This window comes from Zootermopsis nevadensis, unplaced genomic scaffold, assembly GCF_977971745.1.
Source record: "Zootermopsis nevadensis isolate Lab colony 2312 unplaced genomic scaffold, Znev_1.0 Znev_ptg000004l, whole genome shotgun sequence".
Classification (NCBI taxonomy): Eukaryota; Metazoa; Arthropoda; class Insecta; order Blattodea; family Termopsidae; genus Zootermopsis; species Zootermopsis nevadensis.
Genome location: NW_028259136.1, coordinates 8,767,410 through 8,780,584, shown reverse-complemented (window position 1 = coordinate 8,780,584; position 13,175 = coordinate 8,767,410). Strand labels below are relative to the sequence as shown.

The 13,175-nt window shown below is 40.6% G+C and overlaps 1 protein-coding gene across 1 annotated transcript in view; it reads right to left on the bottom strand.

Moving 5' to 3' along the window:
* kon (chondroitin sulfate proteoglycan 4-like protein) overlaps positions 1-13,175 on the bottom strand; it is a 170,972-nt gene that overhangs the window by 24,086 nt on the left and 133,711 nt on the right. Inside the window, exon 2 of the mRNA XM_087343111.1 lies at positions 2,202-2,365. Coding sequence (XP_087199237.1) covers positions 2,202-2,365 — 164 coding nt within the window. The remainder of the gene's footprint in view (positions 1-2,201; positions 2,366-13,175) is intronic.

Genomic DNA, 13,175 nt, shown 5'->3' with positions numbered 1-13,175 from the left:
CATCGTTGGAACAATCGTTGTCATGGAAACAAAGGGCATAAATTTACTTGAGCGTCGATCTAGCAGCGTGGAGCATCTCAGTGGCCGTGTTTGTGTGACAGCTACGCACCAGTGTCTGCGACCAATTGCAGTTTGTCTTTATATCCTGTAATTAAGCTTCCAAGCAGTGCTGCCCTCTGGGTCACGAGTCCTCTGCCTGGTACTAATTTACAACTTGCGAGCTATAGGTACGTTCCTTCGCAGGAAATGAGAGGCCCAGGTGTAGCCCGACCTCAGCAAAGTTGCACTGATACCAGGTAAAGAGTTTAAGCCAAGGGGCTTGTATATAGAGGGTAGCTGATAATTTTTGTAGCTTGTGATACTCGCCCATACATTCAGTTCAGATGGAAGAACTTACAAAACTTGCGTACAAATGTCTGTGCATGTAGTATACGAGTTGATTCAGTCAGTCAAACTGCACGCTCTCGCATATACGCCAACCAAAAAATGGTGTGTAGGTATCACCTCGGAATCTGACGGATTTCTATTAAAATTCGTATCTCATGTCTCCAATAATATTTTTCGTGCAAATGTGATCTCGTTTCATATCGGCAGAACCTAACCTAACCTTACACGAACATGAGATTGAAAAGACGGCTCATTTTACAAAGATTTGCACGTGAAAAAAATTATGGACAATTATGTAACAAATTACACTTGAAACAATTTTTTATGTTCAAAGTCAAAATCTGTCTTAGATTTTTCTTTAAATTCATATTAAGGGTAATACGTATCCAAAATTTTAAACAGCGCATTTTGGAATCTTCACTGTTTTGATTATAAGAAAACGTCAAACGTACAGACCACGACATGGTCAACATTTGACCATAAAGCTCCGAGATTTTATATATCTACCTACGCTGGGTAATACTTCCATCTAAAACAATAATTCCTCTCAGTCCGTCTTACATCACCGACAGACTTAAGCCGGTTTTGCACACAATGCCTCTGATTTACGTTGTGTGTTAAGACTGCAGACATTCCTACAAGACGTACAAATTCCCTGGAAGTAAATGAAAACACGAGAGATGGCTTTCGAGTAACACATTTTATCAACAGTTTAATTTTTCCTCTCCTGTCGCGGAGGACCAGCTCGACATCAGTCCAATAACGGAAACGCAAAAAGGAAATCCCCATGAGAGTCATTTGTATGAGAACAGCTGCAACACGGTAGATTGTTAGCTCGACACGCGAATTATAGTAAGCCATGTAATGCACAGAGCAATTCGTAGAAAATTTCTTTAATTAATTTCCCAATCGCTTTCCCATGCACAACATTTCTGCGAAAGGAAGAGAGTGTCTGAGGTCGAGACAACATTTCAAGGAGCAGAAGAGCCGTGTCAAAGGAAACTAGTCTCCGTCCTGGCGATGTTCATGTAACATGTATCCTGTGTTAGCTAACTGGATGGTGCAAGGTACAATTTTGATCGACAGTCCCTTACCTGATCAAGAAATTCCTTACCGACCACTGAACACGAAAAGACTTCTCTGGTTAACTGAAGCTGTTACCACAATCTCAAATAAAAACTAACACCTACTGAGTGCGTATTTAAATACTCTTTTGTTAACACAAACTTAAATTTTTGAAAAGCCACAGATACTTGGATTTAACTGTTGAGAGATTGCGAGACGCATCTCTTTCACTGATCTCAAACAGTAAATCGTTCGTTCCGGAAAGGCACGTGCTGTGAAACGAGATAACTCGTGAGTCGCATGGAAGGTGTGAACACTACATTAGTTATCCGTGCGCCTGCTTGTAACATTTCACTGGCTCACTCGGCCTACTAACCTCTAGTAAAAATATTAATTAATAAATCTCATTTAATTTCAATTTAATTAGCATTGCAGCTTTCGACTCTTTCTTTCACGGGACAAACACGCGGCCAGATACTGCTCCTAGCACCGAGCGGGTTTCGTGGAACCCAAAACGTAATCACAAAACAAAAACACTGGACTGGACTCAATTCATTTCGCATACTTAAACTTAAATCTGCTAAGATCCATTTTAATATCATCATCTCCCCACACGCAGCCCCCCCCCCCCCCAAGAAGTCTCGTCCCATCAGGCCTTTCAACTAAAATTCTGCGTGAATTTCTAACTTCGCCCATTCATTCTACATGTCCTGCCCATCTCGGTTTACCTCGGCGTGACGCGGGCTCACCTTCAGTCTGCCAGACTCCAGCCTCACTAGGCAATAATCCGTACGTCCCGCCGCCAGGAACAACATGGCGTCAGAGCGTTTCGTTCTGAACTTGAACTGCACATCTGTCGTACTCTTTGCGTCCTGCAGGGGCACTGAGATGTAGCTCGCCCCGTAGAACGACGCTGAAACCAGAGAAAACGTCCATTTTATTATTATTGAAATGAGAGTCTTATGTTGACTGCATAAATTATAAGCGGACGAATGGCGTGAAGATTTAGCAACACGCATTCTTAATCTCTCAAGTTCTGGTCGCTTTGTTTCCGATATCCGATTTGCAGAATGCTGAGTTGGATTAGGGGCGTGGTGGAGAAGAAAACAAATTCCCACGCCAGGATTCGAACCAGGGCTGTGGAGTCGGAGTCGGAAAAAATGTACCGACTCCGACCTCCATATAAAATCTTAAGAACAATTTCTATTCCGTGTGAACCGCCGGTGGCCTCGCGCTTAGGGAGATTCAACGACGCGTTGAGCCACGTGGTGTGGGAATAAAGCTTTGTAACTTTGGCTCCGGTACCTTAAGAATACAAATCAACCGATTTCTGCAATAACCATTAGACGTATATTTAAATACAGGTTATCATTCTAAAAGGCAGGCTGATGATTCACGTGGTGGTGATGAAATCTCTTATGGTGTCGTTTACCATTTTAGTAGGTTTACCCTTATTAATACGTATTTATTTGTTTAAATCTTGTCAGTCTAATCACAATAAAATTCCTATTAAATATTAAAATATTACCATAATTAACATTTAAATATTTAAAATATATTAAAATGATGTTCTCTATCGAAATGTTCGATTTACAATTAGAACATCACATTTCACACGACATGTTTCAGTTCCAAATGAACTATCTTCAGGTGTATAAAATTATATAAACTTAAATATAATTTCTTAAATGCAACTTTTTAGTCAGATGTTTATCAGATATCAAAATGATGTTTTCTTCCAGATTTTATTGTATTTTAATATCGTATTCGAAGTTGTTATCATCTCATGAATACATATTTAGCTTTTATGAAGGAGTCGGAGATTTTAGTACCGACTTCACAGCCCTGGTTCGAACCCCCATCATCCAGCTCATAGCCAGTCATCGCGGTTAAAATTCAATGTTTGGTTATCAAACTAAACAGATAATATGGAATCTGAGGGTCTGTCAGCAGTAGGAACATCACAAAACCAGAGAACTTAGTATTTTTTAATTTCTGGAGGAAGAAATTCTAGTTTAGCGTCACATAACGCCTTTGAAAGATTTCGTCTAGTGACATGTCTTTGGAATACCACCATCACTGACAATTATTTTGGTCTTATTAATTGGGATATTTTCAGTAATGTCGGCAGTCATGACCCTACCAATATTTAACGATAGTCAGATGCCAAGTCTAAGAACAATCGGCCTCCGCTTACAACGTCATCACCATGGGGACCGAAGAGCCAATCGATCCTCAAATATTCCGCGACTTACAGTCCATTCCAAATACATTTACTGCAAAAAGAGATTATAAAACACTGATATATGAAGTTAAATCTAAGATGGCGACGCAATTATCGTAAAAAAAAAGGTGCCCAGTTCGTATTCCTTATTCCGTTCAGTGCAATTGCACTTAAATAACGACGCTGATTCAACTGTATATTGCCATTTTCACAGAGCACAGAGAAGTTAATAGTTGATCAGCTACCCAACGGATTCCCCGTCTTTTATTGAATCCGAAAGTTCATTCGTCACTATCCTGAGCGGAATAATCAAATCCACGCATTTCCACAATACGTAGCTGAGATTCATTTTAATATTATCTTTGTCTAGGACTTTCAACTGGTGCCCTCCCTCGAGGCTTTCTCATACGCGCTACGTTCCCTGTCCTCATCGTGTTTTTGTCACACAACTGGGCTCTAAAGGAGGATTTCGTGTTCTACTTGTCGCCTCGTTCTGAACATTTTTCCGATCTCGTTTTATCCGCGTTCATAATCCCGCTCGCTAATTATGCGCCATCAGGTTCACCTCGACAGACTGAAGGCAACGAAGAAATAAATACTCCACCTCTGTCATAAAACCTTCCTTCTGAAATATCCCTACGGATTTTTTCTCCTACCTCAGAGGGACATTTTTCGTTGCGAGCCTCTCATATCAGCAGTGCGTCAAGCGTTGACTACGTAGGAGCACGCCCCCCCCCCCCCCCCCCCCCCCCCCGGTGGGCCCCGTCGCACGCGATAACGTGCCGTTGGCCACAACAATTCTTCAGAGCCGCTGTGGTTTTTAAACATTGCACGCGTAACAATAAAGCGACCACTGAACACACGAAACGCGACACGGGACAACGTGTCCGGTTAATTGAAGCAATGGAAATAAACAGCTGCCGGTTGCACATTTACATTTTTTGTAACAATCATTTGCCACGACGTTCCAATGGTAACGTACAATATCTACTGTTAAAAAAGCCAAGCGTAGTTAGCTTTGACTGTTCAGAGATGGCGGGACACGTTTATTTCAAATGATCATCTAATCGTTTCAGAAATACAAGTGTTGTGAAACGACATATCTCGTACGTAGCATGAAACGTATCAGAACTACGTCAGTCATTCCTGAACCTGTTTATAAAACTTCACTACGCCTAAAAATATTCATCAACAAATCTTGCTTAAATTCAATTCAATATTCATTTAATTAACCACATAGCCATCGACAGGTTCACAGATCCACACAGCCTCATGTCCATCTTCTGCCCTGAAAATGGAGGCAACATGTACCTCCGAAACGTCGGTGTGTACCTGAAAGTCCACACGGCATTATAACACAGAATACCAACATTGATATCTGCCATGAGTCTTAGTAATGTGGAGCAGCGCTTCGATGCTTTTCCTAAGCGAATCTGCTTTGATCTTCTTTCGTAAGATCGGAATAAACCCTAGTTTTAAGCTTCCGTGGAATTATTCGTCAAGAGAACTTGTCATTAAAGTTTCACGAAGTTTCCTCTGCCCTAATATGATGACAAAGTTTCGTGAAGCTCGGAAGATCACTTCGCAGCGAAAACTGAAGATCGGGGATTGTCAGGACTTGTCCGATGGAAATCTTCCCCGTCTCCGCGTCCTGGCACTTGGGCTATTTAACGACCCTCGATCGAGCGCAGACGTCACATACTGTCGACTAACATATGAGGATCGCTAAAGACGTGTGCCGCGGCCAGAATGTCTCAGTAATATAATATCGTCAGTCCACGTCAACGTCCTCACGATTTCTTAACTTCTCGGGCACCTAATAGACAACTAAACCGATACAGCATCGTTAAACACACCGATAAATAATCAGATGAATCATTAACGCACAGCGAACTCTCTCTAGAATGTTTAACGACGGCGTTTTAAGTAGTGAGGTCAGTGTCACTTAAGAAGGAATACGGCCATGCATCAACAGTAGGTAAGGATATGAAAGGAGGCGGCCGGTCCTACTGCCTTTGTATTCGCCTGGAGGGTCTGAGGACAATCACGAATTCCCCCAGTCAGAATATCAGGCAAATTGGGCGAAATTTATTCCTGAACATTCTCGAACGCACTGCTTCAAAACCCTTCTCTTATAGGAATAAATAATGGAAGAAAGGAGGGAGGAAGAAGATGATGAAAGGAGGGGAAGAGGGGAAGAAGGGGGGGGCAGCTGTGACGTCGTCAGGACACGAATTAATTATCCGCCTGTGAAGTTTCGGAGGGGCACAAAAGCTTGACGGGACCCGGAGTAGAACTCGGCGAGAAATGGAGGCGGACGGACACTTCGTCGCCCTAAGAAATCCAACAGCCATTTCCTCTCCGCACTCGTCCCGCTAACATGGCGGCCGCGCGAACTTCTGAAATGCAAGCGTAAAAGAAACATGGCGGAAGCACGAAGATCACGGGAGTGAGACACGTGACAATTTGCGTGGCGAACACAGCGACCGGATTTTGCGCAAAAATATTATTGATGTGAAATGATGACTTAATCAGTTGAATAATCATGGATTAATAAGTTCTGATAACACCAGTTTATCCTTGAAAATGTGAATTTTTCTTCGTAAGGTTTGTAACTTATTCTACAGAATTGCACGTTTCAAGATCCCCAGGTCGCGAAATCGAATTCCTTCTCCAACACTTACTAAGCTGGCTTAAGAAACTTCCAACATTTCTTTCTAATACAATCACGATACAAGCTACTTATGCGTGGCTGGCGGGTACTTCGTCTTACTTGAGTGCAGATCGGAGCCACGCTATCAAATTAACTTTTAAGAGCACAGAGAGTTTATAAATTCTCTAGCAGTACTCAATATTTCAGAGGTAAATTTAGCCTATAATGTTGCCACACCTGAAGGAGTGAAGTCCCGTCTTTTATTTTATTATTAAGAGCCGATAAAGGACGAAGGCCATTCACAACTGTTCATTTAATTATTGTTGAAAAATAAATTGACAACTTTTTCGAGTCGCGTTGTCCCTGAGACAAAGAGTGACAAGAAAATCCAGAACTGATATTAGGGATGAAATTGGACTAGTGCAGTGGCGCCTGTGAGCAGCGGCGGCTAGTGATCACTTAACTACGCTGTTATCATGTTTTATTATTATTATTTAGTGTTCTGTCTGACGACAGGTCCATATGAACAGGATCCTTCCATCCTTTTCTCGGACTGGGACCTGTTCATATACGTTCTTGGCAGATGATCCAGAAGTGGTTTGCCATTGCCTTCTTCTGTGTGTGAATGGAGTAATTGTTGGGATGCCACGGAGGAAAACTCCGTGTTGCCTAGACCACGGCCTTGCCCAACACAAGTTATAAATTCGGGCACCGCCGGGAATCGAACCCGAGACTCCAGGATTACAAGGCCAGCGTTCTAACAGCTAGACCACCGTGGCTATTTATCATGTTTCACAGAGTCAAATTAAATGTGAGGATGAAATGGGAAAGTACGTAGAGACAAATCGATCGTGATCAATTTGGAAATAACCTCCCGTTATTCATTCGGAACGCCTGAGAACAAACATGAAGCAGCTGAGAATAAATGGTGGCCCGGACGAGACTTTTTAAAATGAAAGAAAACTGTACCAGTAGTGCCAAGCAATGCGACAAGACTTTCAGTCAACTGCATCACAATATTGTAGATAATCGATATATTTCGATATTCATACATCGATCCACAAACACACGTATTCAAATTTACATTTATCTAGCCACGAGAGGCGCTGCATCTCACAGACCTGACTTGGATTTTATCATAAATCTTATAGGCCACAGGGCTTAAGTAGCTATATATATATATAATGACAAAGATTACTAGAAGAAAGATATCAAGGACAATACAAAGATTAACTTGACTTCTTAACAGACGTAGATACCAATTATTTACACAAACACAATTTTTTGAACTCAAATATTAACATTCAGCATCTTTTCCGGAACTAAACTGTATTTTACTCGTTTCAGGAGAAGTTTATCCCAATTCTGACGGAAGTTCACAGTTATCGACGTGCGATGTTGGCAGCACTGCTAGCAGATTCCATTAGTCCTGTTAACGCGTCTCGGAAAATGGAGAAGATGACGCAACACAGACGACAAATGTTCTTCTGTTTGTGCTTCGGAAAGAAGTTCCATGGCCACCTATATCCATCCATCGATGACAGTCGTGGCCTTTGGAATAACACGACTGATATTCCAATAAATGGAGATGGTTACGTCATCGATAATAAAAAAAACGTGTTTTAGTAGCCGGAGAGGCGAGCTGTGAATGGACCATTGTCGAAACAAGACAATTTGCATTCGGAGTGAAAATATTCGTCATATCTCGACGACCAAATTGGAAAATAAAACTTTAAAATTTCGTTTAATAATTTAACGAGGTCTGTGTTGGGTGACATGCCTGACAGTCTTATGATTTGAGGTTATTTCAGAAATTTCACGAAATTAATCAAATTCCTTTTCGCGGCAAGTATAATTCTCCGATACATATCGATATATTACACCCGTCCGAAATCTTTCCCTGCAAACTAAACGCAGTCCGATCGAAACATTTCTTTATTACGTGTTTATTCCGTTCCCTCTGCAAAGGAAACACGACACATCGGGAAGGAGACAAAGCGAGACGCCAGGACATTTGGCAGACCACTAACTCAAGTTGCCCGAAGAATGAAACAATGGAATGGAGTTTTCCGCACCGCAAGTCCCAGAAGGAACAGAGTAACTCAATAGAACTTGCTTTATAACACCGGCCCCCGGGATCATCACACTCAGCCAGTGTCTACATGATGAACCACAAGCGTTTATAGCTATATTCTTCTTCTTCTTCTTCTCGTCCTCTGGGTACAAGTGACTCAGCCTTCTCAATTTGTCTTACGTGGCCAGCGTTCGACAACAGAAAGCAACATTTGTCGTCTTGAGGTTAAAATAATGTGCTGGATAAACTTAACTGCATGATTTCTTACTTAATTCTCTGTGACCTCATTAAGTTTTGCAACCCTAAAGCGAATTACATCTGTCATTAGCACTTTAACACTTGATATGGCTTCAAAACGCCTGTCCTGGTACATTTAGTTTGGCAAGGAGGAGTTTACGGTCGGAATTTCAGCGGTAATTTCGATTAGTGTCGACGTAATGAGTAAACGGGACTCGACAGTTCGATGGAAAATGAAATGTCAGTGTTCCACGCTTGTTTCGGTAGCTGGCAGGCCGACCAGCGTGTCGTTTGCAAAGTTAAATATTTTCAGTAATATTAACGGATGATGGAAATTAATAATTTTAACTGGATCTCTGACGTCAGACCGAAAAACCAATTAAAACAAATCCAGAAACCATCAGTTGCAGTGTTTATTCACGGCCGCCTGGAACAAATGCGCAGCGGAGGTCAAATTAGCGACAATAAACTCGCTCCAGTTTCCATGGCAACTGAGTGTTTTAAAATGTAATATTATGTCTTTAAACTTATTGATAAATATTTGAGGGGAGAAAATGCGAATTTCACTTCATTCTTCTCGGTTTGAAGGTAGTTCGGTGATGATAGGACCCGTTATTTTATACTACAGTCAGTGAATTTCCCCAAGGCTTGGCCAATGATGATGACGGTAAAATGCGTTATATATAACGAAAGCCAAGGAACGTAAAATGAGGGGCTAATATGCTCGACGTGCAGGCGGGGCCAAAGGGCCAAGGCCGGTTACTATGGCTACCGTTAATAATTTACGACGCAAGCAATCTTGGTTTCGTAAACGGAAGTACTTACACGCGTATGTCAGCTGTGCGAACTTCCTCCTAAGAAAGGGGTTGGTTGCATTTCTCGCAAAACCCCGACACCGCGCCTTGTAGTCACGTATCTGAATTCAGTCCCAACCCCACACTTTATTTTCCAAACATCCATTTTAATATTATCATCAGTGTTCATTTAAAAATCTTCTTTATAAAAATGTGATACGTGTTTTTATTTTCCACATTGCAACAATTATAAATTAGAAAGTTCTCAAATGTGGAATCGCGTTCTGTATGCGCGTGAGTGACATGTCAGCGTGGAGGGGATCGTGGGACACTTTGTATAATCCTGAGACTTAATGCTGTCAGTTCCGTATCTTGCGATTTAAACAGCAGAAATACCCGGAATATCTGGCCCTGTGTGTACCAACACAACGAATTTGCATGCAAAGAGCTTAATAGATTTTGCACGACGTAAAAATGAGCAGGAACTATTTTTCAAATCGCCGGTCTTCGTGCGCCTCATCAGTTACGAGGGGTGAGTCTCTAAACAAATCTTACTGCAGCAATTTGACGACAGCCAGATCCTCAGATGTCGACTCAATTTTGAATGCAGATGATATTGGACACGAACATTTTCATATCATGCAAATCCCAGAGCACGAAATTCCTTCGTTGATACAGTTGGTACAAACAAACAAACTCATTTTCCGCTTTAAGATCAGAGCAAATAAACTCAAGAATTCTCTCTCAGTGGAGGAAAAAGGAGGATCGGGCATGAAAAACAACATTTGTTACGCTCAGCTTCGTTGTGCCTCCATGATTATCGACAAAATGCTATTGATACTTATTAAACATCAACTAAAACAATATATTAACTATTTGTTTAAATATTGTCAGTCTAATCACAATAAAATTTCTATTAAATATTAAAATATTACTATAATTAACATATAAAATATTTAAAATATTAAATGATGTTCTTTATCGAAATATTCGATTTACATTAAATGTTAATTATAGTAATATTTTAATATTTAATAGAAATTTTATTGTGATTAGACTGACAATATTTAAACAAATATATATTTATCACAATATGACGCAACTTTATCATCTCAATATATTAACTGTTCAAAAATCGGAAAATACAAAATAACTAGTAAAAATTTAATAAAATATCTATGCAGTAACGTCCATTTTACAAAAGCTCTCGTTAAGAATCTGTATTCAAATGTAATCTCTTTTGTTCATTTGTTGCAGGTACGAACCAATTCCTTGCTATTATCGTCTGATCAATTTCGTGCTGCACTCCTGCGAGAGAAATATGCACTAAACATTCGTAAAGAATGTCCGTTGTTGAAAAAAAAGAAAAGAAATACGCATTTGTCTTCTTCTTACAAGCAGTTAAATGCACATAACGAAAACATAATTTCACGTGAGAGACACATAATGAGATCTATGTTTTTCGTCAAGGATAAATTATTTTTAAAATTTTTAAATTTTCAAATAAAAAATTGTAATGTTAATTGTTTCACATGCAGGGGTCACCAGTCCGAACGAATATTAAGTTTAAAGATTAACGTTTGGAACAGAACATCTGCGCCACACTTAACTGAAATCAGACTCAGTTAATGCCATTGCATCCGAGTTCTGCAGTGTTTAAAACAAACAATAACTCTTCTGCGGCAACCGGGAAACAGTTCCCTGCATTACTACATGAAGCGAGCAGTGCCCGGTGCTTATCACGCTCGCTAGCAGCAAAATTGGCTCACCCTGTATATAAAACATTATATCGTGGCTGGGGGTTACAGCATTCATTAATGATGATGTCTCGTTCCGCGATTTTGTCTGCGAAACTTCGGGATCTTTGTAAGGACGTGCATCGCGCAATTGTTAGCTTTATTACTCACTGGCGAACGCTCTCATAAAGTTTTCTCATTCAGGAAACAGACATGATTTCACGATCTACAGATTACATCGCTTTTTATCAAATGAACTCAGTTCCACTGAAATATCTTTGGCACAATTACCTTATACCTGTTTGTGAGGACAAGTAATTTCTAAAACGTTACGGAGTATAATTCCATTTTATTGCCAGCATTTAATGACGCCTTATCAACCACAACCGAAAAACAAAAGAACATTACATACCGGTAATGTTTACAGATATTACGTTTCAAATTAATGCACTTACTGTGACTAAATGAAGAATATTGGAAGGTTATGCATGTAGAATGCAGTACGGAAACAAAAATGCGCACCAACAGTTGTTGGAAACCCTCAAAGAAGCAGGTAAATTGAGGAGGCATATGGGTCAATGGGAGAATGATATTAAAACGAATCTCAGATACACAGATTTTTACAAGAACGATTATGAATAATTTAGGATTACGAAAAATGGGTCATTTCTTGTAAGGCTGAATAATTATCGACCGATCAAGGTCCCACTCAAAGAATATATCGATTTATTTGTCGATTCTTTTCATTTACGTGTTTATTTATTCTTTTAATTTGCTATTTAATAAAGAAGTATCAACTGTAGAGGTTATTTAGCGTCAATGTAAGTTTATGTACGGACGATAATGGGGAAAGGAGAGAATACATTTTGTCCTACATTACGACGTAGTTTAGTCATTTACCAGAAGGAACTGAGGAAAACCATGAAGATCTCAGCAAGATACGGACTGGACCACAGAAATGTACTTGTCTTCTGGTTAACCGCGAACCCCACAGAATCTCTGCTGCGTCACTGTTATCCAGCAAGAAAGTGCCCTCATTATACTGCCATATTGATTGTAGCGCATTACGCGATCAGTCCGTCCGTCCGTCCGTCCGTCCGCACGTCTAATGACCCAGGTAATTACCTCAGGATCTCGCAGCCATGTTTGATTAACTGGGAGGCAGAGAGGAATTTCACTTCAGTCTATAATTTATCACACTTTTACTTCGAGATATCGAATCAATTTTCCAGGTTAATTTTGTTACTTACTGCCTACAGACCGCGAGAATTTAGCAGCTCAGGGTTGTACAAACTGAAGCAAACAGCCGTAGCGGCACAAACCAAGAGCAAGACCCAGGCCGTGTGTGGCGAAGGGGGGAATTTTATATCACCCTGTGTATGACTATAATGTGATTTTGTAGCGTCTCTTAAGAGGCAGTAATTAAGGAAAGTATCTGAGAATTAGCTACGTGGAGTAGAGCACTTATTTGGTAAAAAAAAATTCCTCATCTTTTATTTTCACTATCGATTTCAGTGCTGCCAACATCACTTCTGACGTAAATTAAATATCCCTATACTTTATGACTTTCCTCGTGAGTCACGTAGTGCAAAGAACGCCGCGTATGACAGGCCGCGGTTGGCAGCACTGACAGTTGTCACCGTACGAGCTCAGAACTCCCACCTGAAACTTCAATCGACTATGCTTCATACAGAAGTTTGTTTGTAATGACATCACGTGTTAATTAATTGGACATTTCCGACATAACGCGTCCCGGCTCCGAAGGCAGGTCCCACGGAGCAAACTGCCAAACTGTTAAACTGTGCAGCTGACATGAGTCTGTATCTAACTTCAGGATCCTCGAAACAGCGAACGCCACGCCCCCTCACATGTGTTTGGTGCCTCTGTTCTCAACAGCAGATAACAAAGCAATCGCCAGCTCGAAAGGTATTGAATATTCATACCAGTGCTCACAAAAGCCTACTGGACCTTGTCCTAAACGACTTGTATCCAGTTAAATTTCCTC